Source organism: Triturus cristatus, chromosome 5_1 (assembly GCF_964204655.1).
Source record: "Triturus cristatus chromosome 5_1, aTriCri1.1, whole genome shotgun sequence".
Classification (NCBI taxonomy): Eukaryota; Metazoa; Chordata; class Amphibia; order Caudata; family Salamandridae; genus Triturus; species Triturus cristatus.
The window spans coordinates 786,513,013-786,536,829 of NC_140587.1; the positions used below are offsets into that span (position 1 = coordinate 786,513,013).

The window sequence follows — 23,817 nt, forward strand, 5'->3', positions numbered from 1 at the left end:
TAACACAATTCCACAATTCATCCCCACACAATTTATCACACAGCTTAATACCACTCCACATAATACCACTCAGCTCCACATAATTAACCTCCACATAATTATGCTTTACTCCATACTGCATACATACACTCCACATAAATCCATTTATGCCACGTAGCAACACTCCACATAGCTACACTTCACACCATGCCTCATAATACCACTCAACATAATTTCAACTCTACATATTTCCATTCCACACCACATAATTCACAACAAACTACATAATTCAGACTAACATCACAAATGCACAACACACTACATACACCCAATCTACACCACAATATTCCCCATCATGCTACAATATTTAACAGCACACCACATAAGTAAATTCCACTACATACCACTCCACAACACAAAATACCATTCCAGATAATCCCACTCCAAAACACACAATCCCACTCCACTCAATACCACATAATTACACTGCACACCATGCCACATTATTTCACTACACAGATCCAATCCACGCAACACAATTCCATAACTAACAATTCCAATCCAATCCATATATGTCCACTTGACAGCACACACATTCCCTCCACTCCAAACAGAAAACGCATAGGTAAAATACATTGTCCATTACAACATCAATAGCTCTAACTCTCACCTTCTAATGTGTCCCAGCAGATCCTGTTTCTGGAGCTGCAAACCTTCTGGCTGAAGTCAGCTCTGTGCTGCCTCAGAGGAGCAGTGCCCTGTGGTGAATGCTGTCTCTGGGGCCCCCACCCCCATCCTTTCCCCTGTCAGCTCTCCTCTGTGCTGCATCCTGCTGTCTCTGGGGCCCCCACCCCCATCCTTTTTCCGGCCTGGCTCGTGGCTCTGACTGAAGAGAAACAATGTAACTTGTTACTTTGTTTCTCTTCAGTCCTGGGTCAGCCCACGAGGAGCTCAGTGCAGGCTGCTTTAGAGGCACCTTTAGAGAGAGAGAGGCTTGCTTAAGAGCAAGCCTCTCTCTCACAGCTCTCACCGAAGAGCTGAGGGGGCCCCCTTCACACACTGAAGACTGGGGGCCCCCCCGCACTGCGGGGGCTGCGGGGGTGTTTGTTACGCCCCTGCGTTTTCCCCCCCCTCGCCGTCCGTTTTTCCCGCTTTTTTGAGGCCGCCTCGTCCTTTAGGCCTCTCTGCGCCGCTTCTTCCGCCTTCGCCTTTTGCCGCTTTTCCCGCCTACCCGCCCTCCTCCCGCCTCCCAGCTCACCCCGCCCCCCCGGCTACCCCCTTATATGGCGGCCGCTGCGAGGTAGTGGCAGTGACCCTTGACCTCAGGGTAGGTCGCTCCTCTGTCCCCGCAGCGCCACCAGCTCTTGTGTGTTGCCTTCTCCTCCTTCTGCTTGCTGATCCGCCTGTTACCCCCTCTGCCTGCTGTATCCTGTGTGCTTGTGATCCCCTGTTTGCATTCTGTACCCCAGTGTGATCGCGCCCCCCCTTTTGCTTCCTGTATCCTTGCGTGCTTGTGCTCCCCTCTCCCCCCTTCTTGCATTTTGTATCCCCGTGTGATTGCGCCCCCCCCGTTTATTGCCTTCTGTACCCCTGTAAGACTGTGCCTTCTGTCCCACTCGCCGTTTCCCCCCCCCCTCGCCGTCCGTTTTTCCCGCTTTTTTGAGGGAACCTCGTCCTTTAGGCCTCTCTGCGCCGCTTCTTCCGCCTTCGCCTTTTGCCGCTTTTCCCGCCTACCTGCCCTCCTCCCGCCTCCCAGCTCACCCCGCCCCCCCGGCTACCCCCTTATATGGCGGCCGCTGCGAGGTAGTGGCAGTGACCCTTGACCTCAGGGTAGGTCGCTCCCCTGTCCCCGCAGCGCCACCAGCTCTTGTGTGTTGCCTTCTCCTCCTTCTGCTTGCTGATCCGCCTGTTACCCCCTCTGCCTGCTGTATCCTGTGTGCTTGTGATCCCCTGTTTGCATTCTGTACCCCTGTGTGATCGCGCCCCCCCCTTTTGCTTCCTGTATCCTTGCGTGCTTGTGCTCCCCTCTCCCCCCTTCTTGCATTTTGTATCCCCGTGTGATTGCGCCCCCCCGTTTATTGCCTTCTGTACCCCTGTAAGACTGTGCCTTCTGTCCCACTCGCCGTCCCCCCCCCCCCCCTCGCCGTCCGTTTTTCCCGCTTTTTTTAGGCCGCCTCGTCCTTTAGGCCTCTCTGCGCCGCTTCTTCCGCCTTCGCCTTTTGCCGCTTTTCCCGCCTACCCGCCCTCCTCCCGCCTCCCAGCTCACCCCGCCCCCCGGCTACCCCTTTATATGGCGGCCGCTGCGAGGTAGTGGCAGTGACCCTTGACCTCAGGGTAGGTCACTCCCCTGTCCCCGCAGCGCCACCAGCTCTTGTGTGTTGCCTTCTCCTCCTTCTGCTTGCTGATCCGCCTGTTACCCCCTCTGCCTGCTGTATCCTGTGTGCTTGTGATCCCCTGTTTGCATTCTGTACCCCAGTGTGATCGCGCCCCCCCTTTTGCTTCCTGTATCCTTGCGTGCTTGTGCTCCCCTCTCCCCCCTTCTTGCATTTTGTATCCCCGTGTGATTGCGCCCCCCCCGTTTATTGCCTTCTGTACCCCTGTAAGACTGTGCCTTCTGTCCCACTCGCCGTTTCCCCCCCCCTCGCCGTCCGTTTTTCCCGCTTTTTTGAGGCCGCCTCGTCCTTTAGGCCTCTCTGCGCCGCTTCTTCCGCCTTCGCCTTTTGCCGCTTTTCCCGCCTACCTGCCCTCCTCCCGCCTCCCAGCTCACCCCGCCCCCCCAGCTACCCCCTTATATGGCGGCCGCTGCGAGGTAGTGGCAGTGACCCTTGACCTCAGGGTAGGTCGCTCCCCTGTCCCCGCAGCGCCACCAGCTCTTGTGTGTTGCCTTCTCCTCCTTCTGCTTGCTGATCCGCCTGTTACCCCCTCTGCCTGCTGTATCCTGTGTGCTTGTGATCCCCTGTTTGCATTCTGTACCCCTGTGTGATCGCGCCCCCCCTTTTGCTTCCTGTATCCTTGCGTGCTTGTGCTCCCCTCTCCCCCCTTCTTGCATTTTGTATCCCCGTGTGATTGCGCCCCCCGTTTATTGCCTTCTGTACCCCTGTAAGACTGTGCCTTCTGTCCCACTCGCCGTTCCCCCCCCCCCCTCGCCGTCCGTTTTTCTCGCTTTTTTGAGGCCGCCTCGTCCTTTAGGCCTCTCTGCGCCGCTTCTTCCGCCTTCGCCTTTTGCCGCTTTTCCCGCCTACCCGCCCTCCTCCCGCCTCCCAGCTCACCCTGCCCCCCCGGCTACCCCTTTATATGGCGGCCGCTGCGAGGCCGCGCAGCGGATGCGCCGCTGGCGCGCCGAAGGCACGCCTAAAGCAAGCCCGTCTGCGCCCGTACCACGCCCAGCGCCCGAACCCCTGGTCCCCACCCCCCCCGCCTGACCTACGACTCCGCCATCCTCACCAGCCTCAACCCCGGCCGCACGCCGGGCTGCTACCGCGCCACCCCGAAACGGACCCACGGATCCTTCATCTGCAACAACTGCCGCTTCTCCTGCCATCGGACCCACTCCGCTCCCGCCGAGAACAACGCCCCCGGAAACAACCTCCACTGCATCCTGGTCAACACCCGATCCGTCCACAGGCACGCCATCGAACTGTGGAACCTCATCAACTCTACGAACCCGGACATCGCCTTCCTCACCGAGACCTGGATGAACCCCTCCTCGGCACCAGACATCGCCATAGCCATCCCCGACGGCTAAAAAATCATCCGGAGAGACCGCACCAACCGCATCGGAGGAGGCATCGCCATCGTGCACAAAAACTCCATCCGAGTCACAACCGACACCGACAACTCATTCCCCGACGCTGAACATCTCCACTTCACGATCCACAGCGACCCCAAGACCACCCTCAGAGGCACCCTCATGTACAGACCACCAGGACCTCGCTCCAAGTTCACCGAAGACATCGCAGACTTCGTCAACCCTCACGCACTCTCCTCCACCGACTACATCCTCCTAGGAGACCTCAACTTCCACCTAGAGAACCCCACCGACAACAACACCACCGCCCTCCTGGACAACCTCGCCAACCTGGGACTGAACCAGCTTGTCAACACCCCCACCCACTACGCCGGACATACACTCGACCCCATCTTCTCCTCCAGCAGACACGTCACCTTCAACCACACCACCGAACTCACCTGGTCGGACCACAGCTGCGTCCACTTCAGCTTCAAGAAGACCACCGTGCATCACCACACTCAGCAACCACCAAGAAGACACTGGAACCGTATCACCACAGAACAGCTCGCAGCAACCCTCTCCCAGAACCAACCCACCGGCACCACCGACCCAAACGAAGCCGCCAACAACCTCACCAACTGGCTCTCCGACTGTGCAAACCTCCTGGCCCCCCTGAAGCCTCAAGCCAGCACCAACAACCACAAGAAAAACTCATGGTTCACCCCCGACCTCAAAGACTCCAAGAAAGAATGCCGCACCCGAGAGAAGACGTGGCGCCTCAACCAGACCGAAGAGAACCTTTCAGCTCTCAAGAACGCCACCCGCCAACATCACCAACACCTCCGCGCCGCACGAAAAACCGCCTACCGGAATAGACTAGACAACAACGCCCACAACAGCAAGGAACTTTTTTGCATCATCAAAGAGCCCTCCAACCCGGACGCAGAAAACAACTCCATCCCTCCATCACAGGACCTCTGCGACTCCCTCGCGACCTTCTTCCACCAGAAAATCACCAACATATACAACAGCTTCCCGACCACCGACGCGAACCCCCCCCAGAACCCGCCAACGAGATCACCACCATCCTCAACTGGAGCCCAACCACCACCGAGGAGACCACCCGCGCCATGAATTCGATCCACTCCGGCTCCCCATCGGATCCCTGCCCGCACCACATCTACAACAGGGCCGACGACATCATAGCACCACACCTTCGAGACGTCATCAACGCCTCCCTCACCACTGCCACCTTCCCGGAGAGCTGGAAGCACGCAGAGCTCAACGCCCTCCTGAAGAAGCCCACAGCAGACCCCACCGATCTCAAAAACTTCAGACCCATCTCTCTCCTGCCGTTCCCCGCCAAAGTGATTGAGAAAATTGTCAACTCTCAACTCACCAACGCCCTGGAAACCCACGACTCCCTCGACCACACACAGTTCGGTTTCAGAGCCAACCACAGCACCGAAACCGCCCTCATCGCAGCCACGGACGACATCAGAGCCCTAACCGACAAGGGTGAGACCGTGGCCCTCATATTACTGGACCTCTCTGCAGCCTTCGACACGGTCTGCCACTGCACCCTGATACGACGCCTCAGCAACGCCGGCATCAGAGGCAAGGCCCTCGAATGGATCATCTCCTTCCTCTCCGGCAGGACCCAGAGAGTCCGCCTCCCCCCCTTCAGATCGACAGCCACGGAAATCATCTGCGGCGTACCCCAAGGATCTTCCCTCAGCCCCACTCTCTTCAACGTCTACATGACCCCCCTGGCAAACATCGCACGCAACCACGGACTCGACCTAATATCATACGCCGACGACACCCAGCTCATCCTTTCCCTCACTAACAATCCCACCGCAGCCCGAACCAAACTTCACGAAGGAATGAAGGAAGTGGCGAACTGGATGACAGACAGCTGTCTGAAACTGAACGCAGACAAGACGGAGGTCCTCATCCTCGGCCCCACTCCCACCGCATGGGACGACTCCTGGTGGCCCCCCGCCCTAGGCAGCACTCCCCAACCCACCGACCACGCACGCTACCTCGGCTTCATCTTGGACTCATCACTCTCCATGACCAGGCAGGTGAACGCGGTGACCTCGGCATGCTTCAACACCCTCCGCATGCACCGCAAGATCTTCCGCTGGATCCCCACCGACACCAGGAAGACCGTCACCCACGCCCTCGTAACCAGTCGCCTGGACTACGGGAACACCCTGTACGCCGGCATCACCAACAAGCTGATGAGAAAACTCCAACGAATCCAGAACGCCGCCGCGAGACTCATCCTGGACATCCCTCGCCACCACCACATCTCCGGACACCTGAGAAAACTCCACTGGCTCCCCATCAACAAGAGGATCACCTTCCGACTCCTGACCCACGCACACAAAGCCCTCCACAACCTCGGACCCAAACTGATCAACAGCCGCGTCTCCTTCTACACCCCTCCGCGCACTCTACGTTCCGCCGGTCAGGCCCTGGCAGCTGTACCCCGCATCCGCAAAGCCACCGCCGGAGGAAGATCCTTCTCCTTCTTGGCAGCGAAGACCTGGAACTCGCTGCCCAGCCACCTCCGCGCCATACCTGACCACCTCTCCTTCAGAAGGCAGCTCAAGACCTGGCTCTTCGAGCACTGACCCCCCCCCCCCCCCCCCCAGCGCCTTGAGACCCTTTATGGGTGAGTAGCGCGCTTTATAAATGCGAATGATTGATTGATTGATTGATTGATTGATTCTGCTTTCAATTTCGTCAACTTTGCAATTGCATCACACTAATCATAGGGGTCAAGATCCCTAAATTCTGGCCCAAGCTGATGTAAATTCGCCCAGCTCTTCTTGCTATAGAAATTCGCAAAAATGCACGTGGACAATGCAACTTTTGGGGCGACCATGTAGCCTTCCTTGGCACTTTGTGCAGCCTGCACAAAAGTTTGCAGGATCACAGTTATTTGCATACGTTCTTCACTATGAAACTTTTGTGAAGACCAAAGTTATTAAGTGATAAAATAAATGCTCTTCAAATGTATTTTGCAGAGCAACCCAAAAAACTTCAGCAGTGCCTTCGCCACCTCTGACACAAAAAAAATGGCACACATGATTTCCAAAATAAATCAAAGAAGTAAGCTGGGTCCAGCTTTCAAAACTAGGAGGCGGAATCCCTAAGCAATGGAAATTAGGCTAGGAAAAGCAGACAAAAAATAACCATAAACCACTTTTAATTCCGCACTGGAAGGATGACAAAATAAACCGCTAATGAAATGATTTACTCGCAAGGAATACTTGGGGAAAGTAACGTTATGCCATCTGCAAACTAGCAGTAAACCAACAGCTTTTAGAAACATATTTAAATGGCACCACTAGAGGGCGCCCAATCCCATTGGCAGATAATATTGAAACTTTGATGACAGTGGCCAGATGACACGTCGTTTCTTTAAGGCCGGCTCCTTTTCCATTTCCACTTCCACTACACTCCAGAGTGCAGATATAATTGATTTTTGTTGATTACAAGTTTTTTTATAGCGCCTATTCGCCTTGACAGGTTTTAAATGGCTTTGCAGAAAACAGAACAATATTAAAGTTTTACATGAGCACCAAAATGGAGGAGAATTGGAGAGGAAAGGGGAGGAGGGACAGCTGTGAAGAGGGAGTGAAATTGAATGGAACTGGGAGACAACAAAGTGAACAGGCAGGAGAACGCTACGCGAAAATGTCTTTGAGGGTGCTGCTAGTTCAATAACCTTGTTTTAATGTGCAAAGAAATGACAGAGTAATGGTCTTTGCCTGACATGAGCTCTTAAAACACGCAGATCCGTTTCTAAGCCACCCACAGCCATATTATCCTACCAGACGCTTTAAACGCTGCATTCTGTCGCCGATTAGTGAAAAAGAATTATAAACTACTTAAGCCAATTTAAACGTTAAAACTCAGCTAACGTCAAACCTAAAAAGTTCATTTTCATCCGTCATCTATGAGAAAGGAAAGAAGATAACATTAGTTCCGGCTGTCCATGAAAAGCCAGCAGGCAATTAGACAGAATTTCTACCTGAAAACAACTTCTTTTTATAGTATAAGCCTTAGCAAAGTAAGCCTTTAATCCAATCACTATAGCAACAAGGATAGGAAGGAAGGAGTGGAAGAGTCCGTATATATAGCTTCGATCCACATGTGGTGATTGGGCCCTCAGGCCCGCATGTGCATAAAGGACTGACACAGGACACCGAAGTACTGGTACTGTAAACTGGCCCCGAGCACGTGCGCTCGGCCCCTTTTATTGTCAGGGTCACCTGACTGGTGACGCCTGTGGTGGGTGGGTGTTCAGTGTGGGTTACAGGCACAATGGAACACTAGACTGTATCCAGCCGGATACTACATCCCTCCCAAACTTTAAGGAAAGTTCAACCAAAATGAAGTCCGAACCTGTGGGAGAAAACACAAGTTCCAAACAAAACATAAATTGGCAATCCTGACTTCCACGTAGTCTCTTGGCTGATGGTCAACTTCCGGCGAGGGTGTTCTGACAGCCGGGACCACTCTGTCTCCTTGGCACGATGTCTGAGTGCTCTGCGGATGTGTTCTTTTGGACTTACATCGTGGAAGTGCGCCTCACAATCTCTTTCTAGTACTGCCATCGGTGGAAGTGTGGGTGGAATGGTGGTGGACCACTGTTTGTTCTATTTTCCGCTGGGCGCCCTGGTAGAGGTGTTTCCTCCGACTAGTAGTTGAGTAGTTGTCTTCTTCCAGGACTCACCGTTGCAGGATATCCCTCTCACAGATACCCCTCTCTCGTGAGTGTCCCCTCTCACTGGACGACCCGGAGGCCCTTTGTTGCCAGGTTTCCACTGGACCGGTGGACCGCCGCCTTGTGGCTCCACTCGCGTTGGGGGAGTCGCTACGGGTCCTCTTTCCGTGTCCGAAGTTCCGCCTGAAAGGGTGCTGTTGGCACTCGGTCCTTCGCGCTCTGCCTTTGTTCTCCCAGGAGCTCCAGAGCCAGCTTCAACAGTCCATCTCTCGTCTTGGGGATCCGCTGCCACCGGTGTCCCTGAGGCCTCTGCCCCTTGGATGTCCACGGTCCTGATTCCGTGACTTCCCAGAGGTGGTTGTTACCAACGGACCGGCCTGCTCGCTTCTGGCGTCCCCGGGTGACCTGCGGGTTTGCGCATCGACGCATACTCCCAGTGGTGCTGATGGTTTTCCCAGGTACTGAGTCCGGCTGTCCATGCACCTTCTCACTCCCCTCTTCGGGTACTCCTTCTGGTGTGTGTGTTGATCTGTCACGCACACCTATGTGCTCTTCTCCTTTCCTCTTCGGGTGTTCTCCTTCTGGTGTGTGTGTGTTGATCCGTCACGCACACGTCTGTGCTCTTCTCCTTTCCTCTTCGGGTGTTCTCCTTCTCCTTCCATTGCGACGTGATCCAGTATTCCTGCCTTATTGCTCGTCCTTACCAGGCTTCTTCGTGTAGCGTGCACTCTACGCGTTTCCCTCTGGTCTTGTCCCGCCACTAGGACACTGTCTTCCTTTCACTCTGTGACTGGACCGATCATCGCGACCTTCTGTCTCGTAGTTGCTTCTGATGTTGCTTCTGATGTCGAGTGATGTTACTGGACCTATTTTCCTACTCCTCCTGGTCCTCTTTGTGAACCTCTCATGGGGTCCTCTTCACTGACGTCCCTTCGGACTTCCTCTTCTCTCCAGCTCTGACCTCTTGGCAGGTCAGTGCGCTCTCCGACCTCTTGTAGGTCTACATCCTCCTTGCGACCATCTCGTGGTCGGCGTCGTCCTCCTTGCGACCATCTTGGTGGTTGGCTTCGTCCTCCTTGCGACCATCTGGGGTGGTCTGCCACCTTCGCGCGACCATCTGGGTGGCCGGCAACCTTCGCGCGACCATCTGGGTGGCCGGCAACCTTCGCGCGACCATCTGGGTGGCCGGCAACCTTCGCGCGACCATCTGGGTGGCCGGCAACCTTCGCGCGACCATCTGGGTGGCCGGCAACCTTCGCGCGACCATCTGGGTGGCCGGCAACCTTCGCGCGACCATCTGGGTGGCCGGCAACCTTCGCGCGACCATCTGGGTGGCCGGCAACCTTCGCGCGACCATCTGGGTGGCCGGCTTCACGAGGTGCGTCACGTCGTGTGACTTCCTGTGTTTGCTGAATTGTCGAGTGCTGGTGCATGCTTCTCTTCGTACCGTCGCGGTACATCTCCAGAGTCGCGTTGCTCCTTGCGCTATGTGATTTCTTGATGTGGTGGCTTCTTGGCGCCACTGGGTGTACTTCTTCATCCTTAGCCCGCCAGCGTCGGATACTTGCTGCGCGCATCTTCGTCAGTGAGTTCCTCTTCCTAGGCGCTGCTGTGTACCTTCCGCGTCCGGGGTACATCTGCGCGGAGTCCTTTAGTTCGCTCGAGGGTTCGCTCCACTTGATGCGGCGACAGCACTGTCCTTGCTGGGGTGGATGTGGCTTAACACCATTCTTCTTTCTCCTTGTCTTGCTGTGGGATGGCGCGGCATCCCGGTGACACACTGTCTCCTCTTCCTTGCGCTTCCGTCGCGTCCCTGCACATTCCTGTGCTTCTGGCGCATTCCTGTGCGCCTCCGTCGCGTTCCCGTGCACTCCCCATTGTACATCCGTCTGCCCTTGCGGTACATGCCTTGCTGCCTCTTCTCCACGCCTCTATTCCTTTCCTGCAGCTGGTGCAATGCTGCTCTCCGGCCACTAGATGGCAGTGCAGGGTTTGCTCTTTACTTCCTTCAGCAGCAACCTTCTCTGCTGCAAACCTGTTCTTCCTTGTTCTTTCATTTTCCAGGCTCCGGAGCCACAGCCGAGCAGTGGAGTGCAGGACAGGGGCTGGGCAGCAGGTAAGTCTTTTTTTTTCCTTTATTTATTTGTTGAGGCAGAGGGGCCACAGGCATTGCAGTCGCTGCAGATGCAAAGCATTACTTAGTGTGTGTGTGTCAGCACATTTGAGACTTTTAGGGCACGGTGGCAGTCAGTGCCATCGCGCACTCAGTTGCAGTTCACTTTTGGCGGCGCTGGCCGTTTGCCTCTCTTGTGGGCGCTGCAGGGGTCCTGCGAGGTGGGGCATGACCCTGCATGGCCGGCGGCGGCCGTGCTTCACTTTTCCTTTCGCCCTCCCTGCCCGCGGCAGCTTCCTGCAGTCCACGCGCGGCAGGGAGGGGGTAGGGGTGCACTCGCTGAGCTCCTCACAGCTTCGGCTTTTATTTAGTTATTATCGCAAACGGCGCTGGCCGCATACAGTTCCTGGGCATATCTCCCTCCCTCCCGCGGCAACCTCGCACACTTCTCCTGCTGCGCGGGCGGGGGGGGGGGGGGGGGGGGACGTAGACCCGGCGTGTTGTGCTGCGGGTGGGCTCCGCTTTTACCTTTGTGTTGCTTCTGCCCACTTCCACCTCGCGGCGGGGTGACCTCCCGTCCGCTTCTCTTCCTCACTTGCGGGGTGGGCTCCCGCTCGGCTTACACTTCCCTCGCCACTCGGGGCACTTCAACGCGGCCATGCGGGTGGGCTCCGCAGCGCGTCGGGCGAACAGTCGTCCCCGGGGTGTATTCGGCAGCAGGCACCACTGGGGTCGGGGTAGGCACCCGACCTCCTAGTCTTTACCGTGTTCCCCGTCGCGGGGCTCCCCTCGGCCGGCGGGCCTTCTTCTTTCCGCGGGTGGGCACCGCGTGGTAGGCTTCTTGCGGGGGTCGCAGCCGATGCGGGTGGGCTCTGCTTGGCGTGCGCTTCACCACGGGCACCTTGGCAGGCTTAACGAGGTCGGGGTGGGCACCCGACTTCGTCGCTTACACTTTGGGGCGACCTGTACGCCCGCAGGGCTCGCGACGGTGCGGGGTGGGTACCCGGTCGCTGCTCACGCCCGGGGCTCTTCACACGCCCGGCGGCGAGCAGGCGCTGTCCGTGCCTGCTGGGGTTGATACGCAGGCAGCTCTCACCCCTCCTTTCATTTCTGCTGGGCTGCTGCACGCCAGGGCACAGCCCCCTCGTCGCCAATGTGGTGATTGGGCCCTCAGGCCCGCATGTGCATAAAGGACTGACACAGGACACCGAAGTACTGGTACTGTAAACTGGCCCCGAGCACGTGCGCTCGGCCCCTTTTATTGTCAGGGTCACCTGACTGGTGACGCCTGTGGTGGGTGGGTGTTCAGTGTGGGTTACAGGCACAATGGAACACTAGACTGTATCCAGCCGGATACTACACCACAGACCAATCAAAAGTCATAAAAATGGCTGCACAAGACAACACTGCGCTAAAAGGTGGATGTTGTCATTTTGGGATTAGCCAATGAACGGATTAAGACATTCCAAGACATCCCATACAGCATAACAACTACCCTCGATAAACTGTTTATAAGTGTCTTAGAAAAACCAGCGCCATTGTGATCAGTGTGTCCAGTGCTTTAAATGGGAAAAAATAAGTGTAGGTACTCATTAAATCGAGCTAGGGGCGTGGCTAGTGGGCGGGGTTAGAGGCGGGCGTGACATGATGATACTAGGACATTTCTATAGAGTATTCATTTTGCCCGTGCATTTCCTTTGATAGTAGCTTCAAACTTGCCATATATGCAGATTAACAGCTGCATATGATGATAAAGAGTGGTGTGAATACCTGCTGGGAGCAGGCCCTAAATCATAATAGAAGGAGCTTTTAAATCAATACATTCAAGCCATCAACCGCACTATTCAGGCTAATTATGAGTGTGCCTCAGAATAAAAGAGATTCTGGAATACCAGCATTAATAATGAGTACTACGCCAGTTGCAGGACATACCAAAAAATGTGAGAAAAGTATCAATATAAACAAAAAAAGTGTTAACTCATTACACAAAATAAAGACCAAACACGATATGTTAAGGTTTCCTTGTCTTGCAATATTTCCAGCTTCTCACTGTCATACTGTTCCTACTTGTTTGCTATTGGCACAATACTTCAAATACACACAGAAACAAGCAGACAATGCACACACAAAAGCATTCCACGCATTTCTTTAAAACTACCTCCTGAGATTGTCCACATTCTTTTCCTCTCTGAGCTCGCTTTTTCTCTCACACTGAAACATACACAGAAGCAGGCGCGCACACCAGGTGCGCAACGTCCATTGGGATAAAAGGGCTTCAAGCCCCCTCCCGACCCCCACCCCCCCCCCCCCCCACCCCTCCATCGTGTGTGTCAGCCCGGGCCGAGACAGCTTCCCTGGCACACACAGAGCCGCACCCGAGTACTTCACAGGTCTTTAAAAGACCATTTGCATGTGCATGAGGCTTGGTTGTTTTTTTCACCCCTTTTAAGAGCCCCTGCAGCTCCACTCTGCCTGTTGGTGGAAGAATTACCCCCCAGAAATTTGCCTCTAGTTGCGCCTCTGGTGCACACACACACTGTACACTTGGGATCGTTACGGCACAACAAGCACAGTGTGAATGTGATTGACAGAGAAGGGCCTTAATGGGCCCTTCTCTATCAAACAAAGCAGGGCGTGAAAATTCCAAAACAGGGACATCCTTTGCATAAAGCAGGAGTCGCTGCTGAATGGTTCAGCCGTTACTCACCTACGAGCTGGAGATGCGCTTTGGCTGTCAGAGGGCCGTACAGATCTGCTCCCCTCTGACTGCCTTGAGCTTCGCAGCACTAAAACCAATGAATTTACCTCCAATGAGTACCGGTACTCTCCTTAGCAGTGAAGAAGTGCCGGTACTCTGATCGGTAAAAATAAGAAGTGCCGGTACTCAGTACCGGTGAGTACCGGCCCATTTAAAGCACTGAGTGTGTCTACCTGAAAGTGCGATGCCACCAATACTGTGCCTGGCCTGTTCATAAAAAATACAGAGGACCAACAGAGCAAATTTCAGTCTAAGGGATGACGAGAATCATGGCTTTACAATTGGGGTCTGCCAAAGAATTTCGCAAATTGCCAAACAGGCGAAACTCACAGTTTAAAAAAAAAAATGATCTTCAAAGCAAAATGGGTTCCAAAAATTCACTACACAGATGAACCTAAGAAATAGGCAGATTTCAGTGTTTTGTGTCGCTTTAGCACGTTATGCACTTCTCCACAGCAAAGCAAGGTCCTGGGGAAACTGCAGACACTGCACACGAGCAGGGCGGCTCGTGTTGTCCATGTAGCTCTCCTTGGACCTCGTTTTCTGGACAGAACCACACAAACTGCACAGACGACCCACAAATCGCATTGGACGTATACAACTGAATCCCTCTCGTATCGGTTATCTTATTTATGCAACCGCATTGCACTTATACAAGTGAATCACTCGATGTGCACACCGATTGAGCTCTGGGCATCTTTGGGTCCATCACACTTACCGAGGAGGCAAAGCTAGTGCGGTGGACCCATGGAGCCCAGAGCTCAATCGCCGTGCACGTGGAGGGATTCAGTTGTAGAAGTCCAATGCGATCGCATAAATAAGACAACTGAATCCCTCCACGCGCACGCAGATTGAGCTCTGGGCACCTCGGGTCCATCGCACTAGCTTTGCCTCCTCGGTAAGTGTGATCGAGTCCCCACCTGGAACGATGTGGTTACCCACAAAAGACTCTAGCACCGTTGTGGAGTTGTAGAATAATTATTTATTAATTATCGTGATCCGAGCGCCGGGAACACTCCCGTCCGCAAGCTCTGTTCGCGCCGTCTGCGCGCGAAGCCGCGCCTCTACCAAGCATGCACTGGGGCGCTTGAAACACTAGAGCGTATCACTACATCTCTCCCCCCTTTAATACCTTTCCCCAAAACCAACAGTGGACCCATTATTTCAGTCTTACTTGGTTTGGGTATCAAAGTCCTCAAACCTTCTTGGCATCTTGACCACTCTGTCCGATCTCGTACAGTTCTGTCCTTTCTCTGGGACCACCTTTTTCCCTCTAGTCGGGGATCCTCCTCTGGCTACCAACTCTCCTTGTTCTTCTTCTTCTTTTACCTGAATCCCTACTTCCGTGAAGCGATCTTGCCTGTTTGTTTCTCCTTCTCTGCTTCCTCCTGAAGTATTCTGGCTCTGAATCTCCCCCCTTTTCCCCGGAGAGGTTGGGTTTGGCTCCTCAGCCGCTTGACTTTCCTCACTTTCTGGCTCGCCTTCCACTGCCGGACTCGGTGTTCTTCTGTCCTCCGGGTCTTCCCACTTCAAGATTCTATTGCATTTCGCCATTCTGTCCTGCGACCATACCTTCCCGTCGCTCAGTAAAGCCGACCTGGTATATGTTTCTATCACCTGCAGCGGAGGGCTAAATTTACTCTCTCCTTTTCTTTTTAGCGTGGCGTGTTTTACTCTTACCCACTCTCCCTTCTCCAGCGTCACCCCTTTGGTATTACGACGTTTGTTATAGTACTCTGTGTATAATGCCTGTGCTTTGTCCAGGTTACGCCTCACCACCGCAGGCGACCATTTGCTTTGTACCATAAGGTGTTTCCACGCTACATTGTCCTTCCTAAAAGGGTCACGTCCCCTTAGAATCTTGAACGGACTGTACCCGGTGTTGGTCGGAGTAATGCGGTACGCCCAGAGCATGCGTTGGAGTTCCTTCTCCCAATTTAACCCCGCACTGATTGCCGCTTGTATGGATCCCATTATCACCCGATTAAATCTTTCCGCAAGTCCATTCCCCGCCGGGTGGTAGATTGGGGTGTGTTTGACTTCAATCCCATTCCTGGTAATGAAGGCGTTCCATCGTTCTGAAACAAATTGCGGGCCGTTGTCACACGTTATCACCTTGGGTATTCCATCTCTCAGGAACGTGGCGGTGAGGAATGCTAACACCGTCTCAGTGTCGGCACTTTCACATACGTCTACCTCTGGCCATTTAGAGTACCTGTCCACTGCCACTATGAGGTACTTGGGTACTCCTTCCGCGTTCAGGACTGGACCCAGGATATCCACTGACAGCATTTCCCAGGGGCTGGACATCCCTGTCAATTTCCCCAGTGGTGGACGTAGTAAGGTTTGCATCTTATCGGCCCTGTTGCATTGTTCACACATCCTGACGTGTCTTTCTACCTGTGCATCCATGTCTGGCCACCAGTATGCCTGCTTCGCTCTCGCCTTGGTTTTCATGATCCCCAGGTGTCCCTCGTGTAGGATGGTTAAAAGATGGTTCACTAGCGAGGTCGGTGGGACCACCTTGTCTCCTCTCAGTAGGAACACTGGGTTGTCTCCAATGGACAGTTCTTCTCGGATCTCCCAGCACTTCCTCAGCTCGCTGTCCAGGTGCTTTTTGTCGGGCCATCCTTGTGTCACATAGCTTTTCACTGTGCTTATTGTCTCGTCAGCTGTGTACGCTTCTTCCCATTCTTGTGTGCTGACAGCTCCTTCATAGTCCTGCGTGAGTGCTACCATGTACTCCTCCCATTCCGAAGGTTCCCGATCTCCGGCGGGCTCCATGGCGGCTGCTCTGCTTAAGAAGTCTGCTACCCTGTTTTTGGATCCTGGGATGTACTCCACATCATATACGTAGTCCAAAAGCCTCAGGCTCATCTTCGCAATGCGAGGGGTCGCATGCGCATGTCCGCTCGAGGTCAACACTTTCACCAGTGCTTTGTGGTGGGTACGGAGTAGAAGCTTCGTGCCCCACAAGTACTATCTGAACCGTTCCATGGCCCACACCGTCGCTAGCATCTCCTTCTCTATGATGCTGAATTTTTCTTCGTTCACCGCTAGGGCTCTCGAAGCAAAGCTGACGGTGGTGACTTCTCCGCCCCGGGCTTTCTGCATCAGGACCGCCCCCAGGCCCTTGTCACTGGCGTCGGTGGTTAGGATGGACAATGCTTCTTGATCGAACCCTTCCAGGGGGATAGCTGTGCAAATGTCTTGTTTTATTCTCTCGAATTCTTCTTGCTCCTCCTGCGTCCACCTGAACGCGTTCTTTTCCTTCAAGAGTTGCCTTATGTGGTGCATTTTGGTCGCGAAATGCGGGACAAACTTGCTGTAGAACTCAGCCATGCCTAGGAAGGAGCGGACATCTTCCTTTCTCGTCGGTGTTGGTGCGTCCTTGATGGCCGCCATGTTCGCTCTTTTCGGTTCTATACCCCTTCCGCTGATCTCGTGGCCCAGGTAGGTCACCGAGTCAACTCCAAACCTGCCCTTTTGCCACTCCGCCGTGAGTCCATTTTGAGCTAAGATCGCTAACACTGTGTGTAGTTTCTTATCATGGTCTTCCTGGGATTTCCCCATGACTAGGATGTCATCCTGGAAGTACTGGACTCCTTCCACCATTTGGAACAACCTATGCATAAGTTTTTGGAACACCGCCGCAGCCGACGCTAGGCCGAAGGGAATCCTGAGAAACTTGTAACACCCAAATGGCATGATGAACGACGTCAGGTGGTTGCAGGTGGCATGCAGTGCAATTTGGTGGTACGCCGAGGTGAGGTCTATGGTGGAGAACCACTTGACCCCCTTGGTCATCGCCAACATCTCGTTTATCCGGGGCAACGGGAACTTGTCTACTAGAATGTTCTTATTGAGCTCCCTCAGGTCCACACATAGGCGGTGCCAGCCATCCTGCGCTCTCAATCGCTTCGATGACTCAGTTTGCTTCCAGCCGTCTCAGTTCTTCCTGGACTGCCTCCCTGCTTCTGAAGGGAATATTTCGGGCTTTGTGGCTCACTGGCTTCGCTCCAGCCTTGAGTCGTATTTTGTGTGTGAATTTTGTCATCCTTCCAATGATTCCCTTGAACACCTCAGGATATTCTTCCATCCACCTGCCCTCTTCTTTCTTTTGGTTTGCTTCTATCAGCAGCACTTGTTTGGAGCCTCCTGGATTGAGTTGTATTCCCAAGTTCCCTTGGTCCATCCACCCCAGTACGGAGGGTCCTTTCTCTGCCACGTACAGCTTCCCTTCTGCTCTGCGTCCTTTGAACTCGAACATCAACCTACGGTATCCTACGTGACCGGGTGAATGTCGGTGGGTAGTAGTTTGTCCCCGACCTTGGAAGTGAATTTGTTTTCCCATGTGGCTCTTTGGATGATCGTGTATGGGGAGCCCGAATCCGCCACTATATTTACTTGTACCCCGCCGATCTTCATCTGTAACGCTGGTTTCTTGGATCGTGTGCAGTTCACTCCCAGCACTTGATCGTCTATGCATAAGACTTCGTCCTCTTAGTCTTCTTCTTCTTGGGGTTCCTCCCCCCCCTCAGTTTCTTGTGCCACGAATTTCACTTCCGTCCTGCTAAGCTTGCGCCTGCATACTTTCTCATAGTGCCCCATTATGCTACAGTATGCACACTTGGCGCGGAACGCGGGACAAACTTTGTCATTGCCTTGATGCGATTGGCTGCCGCACCTGTAGCACATATTTTTCCGTTCTCCCTGTGGCTTCTGGTTCTTCATGGTCTTCTGAGGGTACCTCTTCTGATACCTCGTACTACTTGGTGTCTGCTGTTTCGGAGCGTCTGGTCTGCCTCTGTCTGTTATCCTGCAGACTGGCGTGCGTTCGCTGCCTTCTCTTTTGGCCGCTTCTGCGCACCGTTTTGATAGTTCTGCCTTCTTCACTAGCGCCAAAACTTCTTTTAGCGGGGCGTCACCATTGACCCATAGCTTCTCCTGTATGGCCGTGTTGGTTGTGTGCATGATAATCTGGTCTCTGATGAGTTCGTCGTGAAGTGTGCCGAATTTACAGGTTACCTCCATCTTCTGTAACGCCGATACATACTCATCTATGGACTCTCCCTTGTTCTGTTTTCTCTGGAAGAAATTGCATCTGTCTATGGCCGTGCACACCACTGGCCTGTAGTGAGCATCTAGGTCTTCCAGCGCGTGTTGGAACACTTCTGTGTCCGTCGCCGGTCTGGTCTCCTTCACCAAACTGTTGTATACCCTGATACCCTCTGGGCCTAGGTTGTGCAGTAGTATTTTCTTTTTCCTTGAGAACTCCCCTTCGCCTTCTTCTTCTAAGGCCTCATGATAGTTCAGGAAATACCGTTTCCAGTCTTCCCAGGGCATCGCCGGGTCTCCTCTTTTAGGTAGGAAGGGCACTAGGTTGGTGAGGGACGTCGTTTGAGCGCACATCCTGCCCCTATCGTTTTGGGCTGCACTCCTCCTGTCGTCTGTCTCTGGTGGACTCCCTGGAGCCTGTCTCTCTCCTGAGCTGCCTGATTGCATGGGCGAAAGGCTGCCTCGCCCCCTCTTCGATGGCCCTGGGGTCGCCAGGTCTGTCGTTGCCTTCACCGGTAGGACCTGGGTCGCTTCTAGTGGCGCCCTCTGCTGCGCTGCTGCTGCCTAGCATGCCCTCCTGCCACTTCGGTGCTTCTTGGCCTCTGTGCAGCTGGGTGGTGATTCCTCCAGGTTGTGGCCCCTAACGTTGGTGTGCCCAATGCCGGCCGGTGTACTACCTCTGCTTACCCGGCCAGGCCTCCTGTGCTTATGGGGTCCCTTCCTGTGGCTCTCACCCCGTCGGCGTGTTTGGCTGCTCTGCCCGTCGCTCCTTCAGCCCTCTGCGACCTCGGGATGCCGGTGGTGCTCCGCACTGTTCGCTCCGCGTCGCGGTAATGACGGTGTACCTCTGCCACGCTCGGGTTTCTCCTCATGGGGTGCCTGGGCTCTGCGCTGGCCTCATTCCACCCTCGTTGCCATTGTAACGATGTGGTTACCCACAAAAGACTCTAGCACCGTTGTGGAGTTGTAGAATAATTATTTATTAATTATCGTGATCCGAGCGCCGGGAACACTCCCGTCCGCAAGCTCTGATCGCGCCGTCTGCGCGCGAAGCCGCGCCTCTACCCAGCATGCACTGGGGCGCTTGAAACACTAGAGCGTATCACTACACCACCCACCTCCCTTTTTGTTAATTTGAGCATTCATTTCGGCTCGCACAGCCTGTGCGCGATCAAGTCCCCTACTACCCGTTTGGGGGTTAAAAAAAAAATACCTTTAAAGCCCCAAATACCGTCAATTGTTGCTTTTTTTCTATTCCAGAATTCATTTCGGTTCGCACAGCCCGTGCACCTATTTTTCTACATGCGCAACCAATTGTGCACCTCATCGGATTTCCTTCTAATCAACTTCTGGGTTGAATCACCCCCCTGAAGTTATATCGCATCAATTAGGAATCCCTTTGCTGATATGCCTTACAGGTAATTATTAAGATATCCCTGACCTCCTTCCCTTTCACTCAGCCTGAACTCAAACAGGTCGAAATGCCATCGACTACTCAGCTTACTCCTGGCCTTCTTGATTCCTAACATGTTCCTAACAAACTGTTCTCTCACTGCTCATGTTATGTATCCATTTATAAATCTTGCATCGTTTTGCAGTTTATTCCACTATAGGAAGTGTCTCACTTGGGCGGTTTACCCTTTCACGAGCACGTTGCGTGCACTAAAATTTAGGATTACACTTACATATGCTGTAATATTGTTGATGTAACTAAAATAACTAAATGTACTGTATTAAGAGTTTCAATACAGACTGCATTATCCAAACTTGGTGTTGTTTCCCGTTTCTGTTTGCTTGCAATTGCTTTTTGCACCCTATTTAATTGCCCTTTGAAAATATCATCTGTTGAGATGTTTGTTACCAGATTACCCCAGGTCTCAACTGGGTTTATGGGTTTTCTCCTGTTATCTTTCATGTCATTATTTAAGCATGAACAAGCCTGCTATGCATGAGTGAGTAGAGAATGGTGAGCTCGCTAACAGCAGCTGTATCATCGCACCTTTTTTTTTGGTGCCACTACTAAACAGCATCAGCAAAACGCAATGCTTTTTACCAATACTATTAAGCATTACCAAAAGCTTTGGAAAAACAGTAGGTTCCACGGGCTAGACCTACTGGTTTTGACAATGCTCGTTTAGGTCAAGCATGACAGCACAGCTGTCAGCAGACCTACTGATATCAAATATTTAAGGGATACATAGAGTGGGATTTCAATCCACCCAAAGGAGTATTTCTCTCTCATTTCATACTATTGGCGTTTTGGTGCATTATTTCACCTACTATAGAGTGCTAGTAATGTAATGTACGAGGTACTTTTTTGCATACCAAAAGTTCTCTGAATCATCACACCTTAAGGGGCCGATTACGCATTGGAATGGGCCGCTCACTTTCTTTTCTGATCGCCTCATTATGATGGAGGCAGTCGGAAAAGAAACCGGCCTGTCATTCCAGCTGGCTTCCGACGAGCTCAGAGAGCCCGTTCGCCAGTCGGAAGCAGGCTAGTAATCTCAAGGGCGGGCCTTTCCACCCTTGAGATTAGAATGCACGGTTTCCAACATGGTTTCCATGCTGGTCTGTCCGACATGGAAACCATGTCGGAATGCGTGTTTGGGGGCCCCCAGCAGGGCCCCCTTTGGTGCATGGCCTCTGGGTGGAGGCCGAGGGGGCACCTACGGTGCCCGCTGTTGATCACTGCACTTGCAGCAAGCACCTAGCAGTGCCTGTCACGGGTTGCAGGGATGAACCACAACTCACATTTCACTATGGGAGCATGCATTATGGCCGGTAACGCATGCTCTCATAGTGAAATATAGGAATGCGACCGAACAGTATTTGTTCGCATCCTAATGAGGCGGTCGGGACCGCCAAACGGGTGTCGGTCACTCTCAGGACCGAATCGGTGTTGGGCGGAAGGAATTCCGCCCAACATCGAAATCAGGCCCTAAATTCTTTATCTCATAGCTGCACTGTATATGGAAAGCAGTTTTTGTTTTACAGTATTGTATTTTTTTTTTAAATGTTTGGCTCGGACTCAAAATGCAAGCCATCGATTTGAGCTTTTCCTATGCTTGATTACTTAAGCAGTAGGCAAAGTGAATCACAGCTCAGTAGGAAAAATCATTCCTAAGCCCCTTTTCACAAATGGTGAGAATCTCAGTGCGAATTCTAATGATATTCTGAGGCGGCACAAGAAATGAAGAGAGTGAAATACCTGAGATTTGCTTACCATGTCAGCTAGTAACTTCCACAGGGGCTAAAAACAAAGGAGAAATGTAGCAAGTTTAACATCAGATAACAGGGAAAAGAAGTTTTAACTGAAGTAAAATCACAAGGCATCGTTTATCGATGATAAAGTATTTCCCATGCTCCTTCTCCACTGACTTAAACCGAATGAGTGAATGGTCCAAATTGTTTGATGGCTCTAAAAGTTTACTTTTGGAATAATCATAGAATTAGAAAACCAACTATTATTTATTTATTTGGGGACCAATTTACAAACTCTTTTGCATAGCTAAGTTCAACAACAAAACATACAACCTGCTGGTGCAAACGGCAAATCCCAGTTCAAGAACCTGCATATATTTACACCTGCAGATGGAATTCACAACAGCAAAAAATCTGCAAGCACAGTAGATATTCAGCAGCCATAGATTTAGAGTTAGGGGCTGAAACATGTGGAGAAAGCCAATAGGTTTGACTTTCATATAACGTATGCACACAAAGGCACAATATGCGAAGAGTTCACATGGGCACATACCCATCAACAAACAGACATTTTTACAAAGTTCAAGAAGCATGCATGCAATGTAGTACACAAACCAATATATATATATATACATATATACGTATATATATACATATATACGTATATATATATATATATATATATTGTCACAATGTAACCCTCTGTGTCGACGCTCACTTTTAAGGCGGTGCGTTCTTTCCGGCAGGGATGAGCTCTTTGTTCAGCACCAGTGTTAGGTACTCCAGATTATACGAAGCCTTTTACACTCTATGTACATGAGAAAGATGGATGCGCATTGTCAGTTTTAGTGCAGACACACGGTGACAAACATTGTTCCTGTGCATTTTTTCAGCAGTACTTGATCCTGTTGCTTGTGTGTTACCTGGATGCTTTCGTTCAGTTGCAGCAACAGCTGTGTCAATACGTCAGAGTGAAGAGATAGTTTTGTCACATAAGCTGTTGGTGCTAGTACCCCATGTGGTTGATGCCCTTTTAAATCAGATGAAGACGCCGCATTTAACTAGTGCTCGTCTGACAGGATACGAATTGACATTGTTGGCCCCTCACATTACACTGAAGAGATGTGCGACACTAAACCCAGCCACTTTGTTGCCATACCCGGTGACTCAGTCTCAGGAGTCTCATGATTGTATATTCCTTACTGAGGAACAGACAAAGGGTCGTGTCGATTTGCAAGACACGCCCCTTTCAAGTGTTGATGGGGAACTATGGGTTGATGGGTCCTGTTTGAAGTTACCAGATGGTACAACGTCAGCTGCATATGCAATTGCAACACTTCAGACGGTAGTTGAGACAGCTCGTATTCCACAGAAGTCAGCTCAGGCAGCTGAGCTAATAGCTTTGACACGAGCATGTGAACTTAGTACTGACTTATCTGTGAACATTTATACAGATAGCCGCTATGCTTTCGGAATGGCTCATGATTGTGGGCTACTCTGGAAGGAAAGGGGCTTTCTTACATCCCACGGGATGCAAATAATGCATGGAGAATTAGTACATAATCTCTTGACTGCTTTAACATACCCAAAGAGAATAGCAATTGTTAAATGTAGCGCACATAAGAAAGTAATTGATAAGATAGGACAAGGCAATGCTTTTGCAGACCAAACAGCCCGTGAAACTGCCATGCAGCGAAGCACCACGTCTATGTACGTAGAGAAGTCACAGGCTGAACGCTGGCATGATACCAGACAGGAAGAGCTAGATATGCAGAGAACTGCTTCTGCAGAAGAAATTGAGCAATGGTCTAAGGAGGGAACATTGGACGATGAGGGCTGTTGGAGGAATAAAGGGATGAGCAAGTGGAGATTGCCTACAGCCTATTTACAACCTATGATTCATATGGCACATGGGCCGGCACATGTTGGAGCCTCCTCGATAACGAAATTGCTCACGCAAGTTTGGGAGCATCCAGAAATTGCAGGCACAGCTAAAAAGATGGTGCAGTCTTGTCTGATTTGTCTTCAGCATAATCCTGGTAAAGGGACACAAACTCCTACAGGAGGGTTTGCTACGCCAACCGCACCTTTTGAAGTTTTGCAAATGGATTACTTCCAGCTTGAGCGCTGTAACAACTTAAAGTATGTTTTGGTAGTGGTATGTGCCTTCAGTAAATGGATGGAGGCATAGCCTACGAAGGACAATACAGCTCTCACTACAGCAAAGGTAC

General features: G+C 52.3%; 1 protein-coding gene across 4 annotated transcripts in view; it reads right to left on the minus strand.

The window, feature by feature from the left end:
- Positions 1-23,817, minus strand: part of LOC146831481 (mitochondrial enolase superfamily member 1-like) — a 358,171-nt gene that overhangs the window by 159,786 nt on the left and 174,568 nt on the right. For 2 of the 4 annotated variants that reach the window (XM_085605811.1, XM_085605809.1), the window contains one exon: positions 21,609-21,635. The exons of the other annotated variants lie outside the window; for them this stretch is intronic. In XM_085605811.1, coding sequence (XP_085461937.1) covers positions 21,609-21,635 — 27 coding nt within the window. The remainder of the gene's footprint in view (positions 1-21,608; positions 21,636-23,817) is intronic. 4 annotated transcript variants of the gene reach the window in all.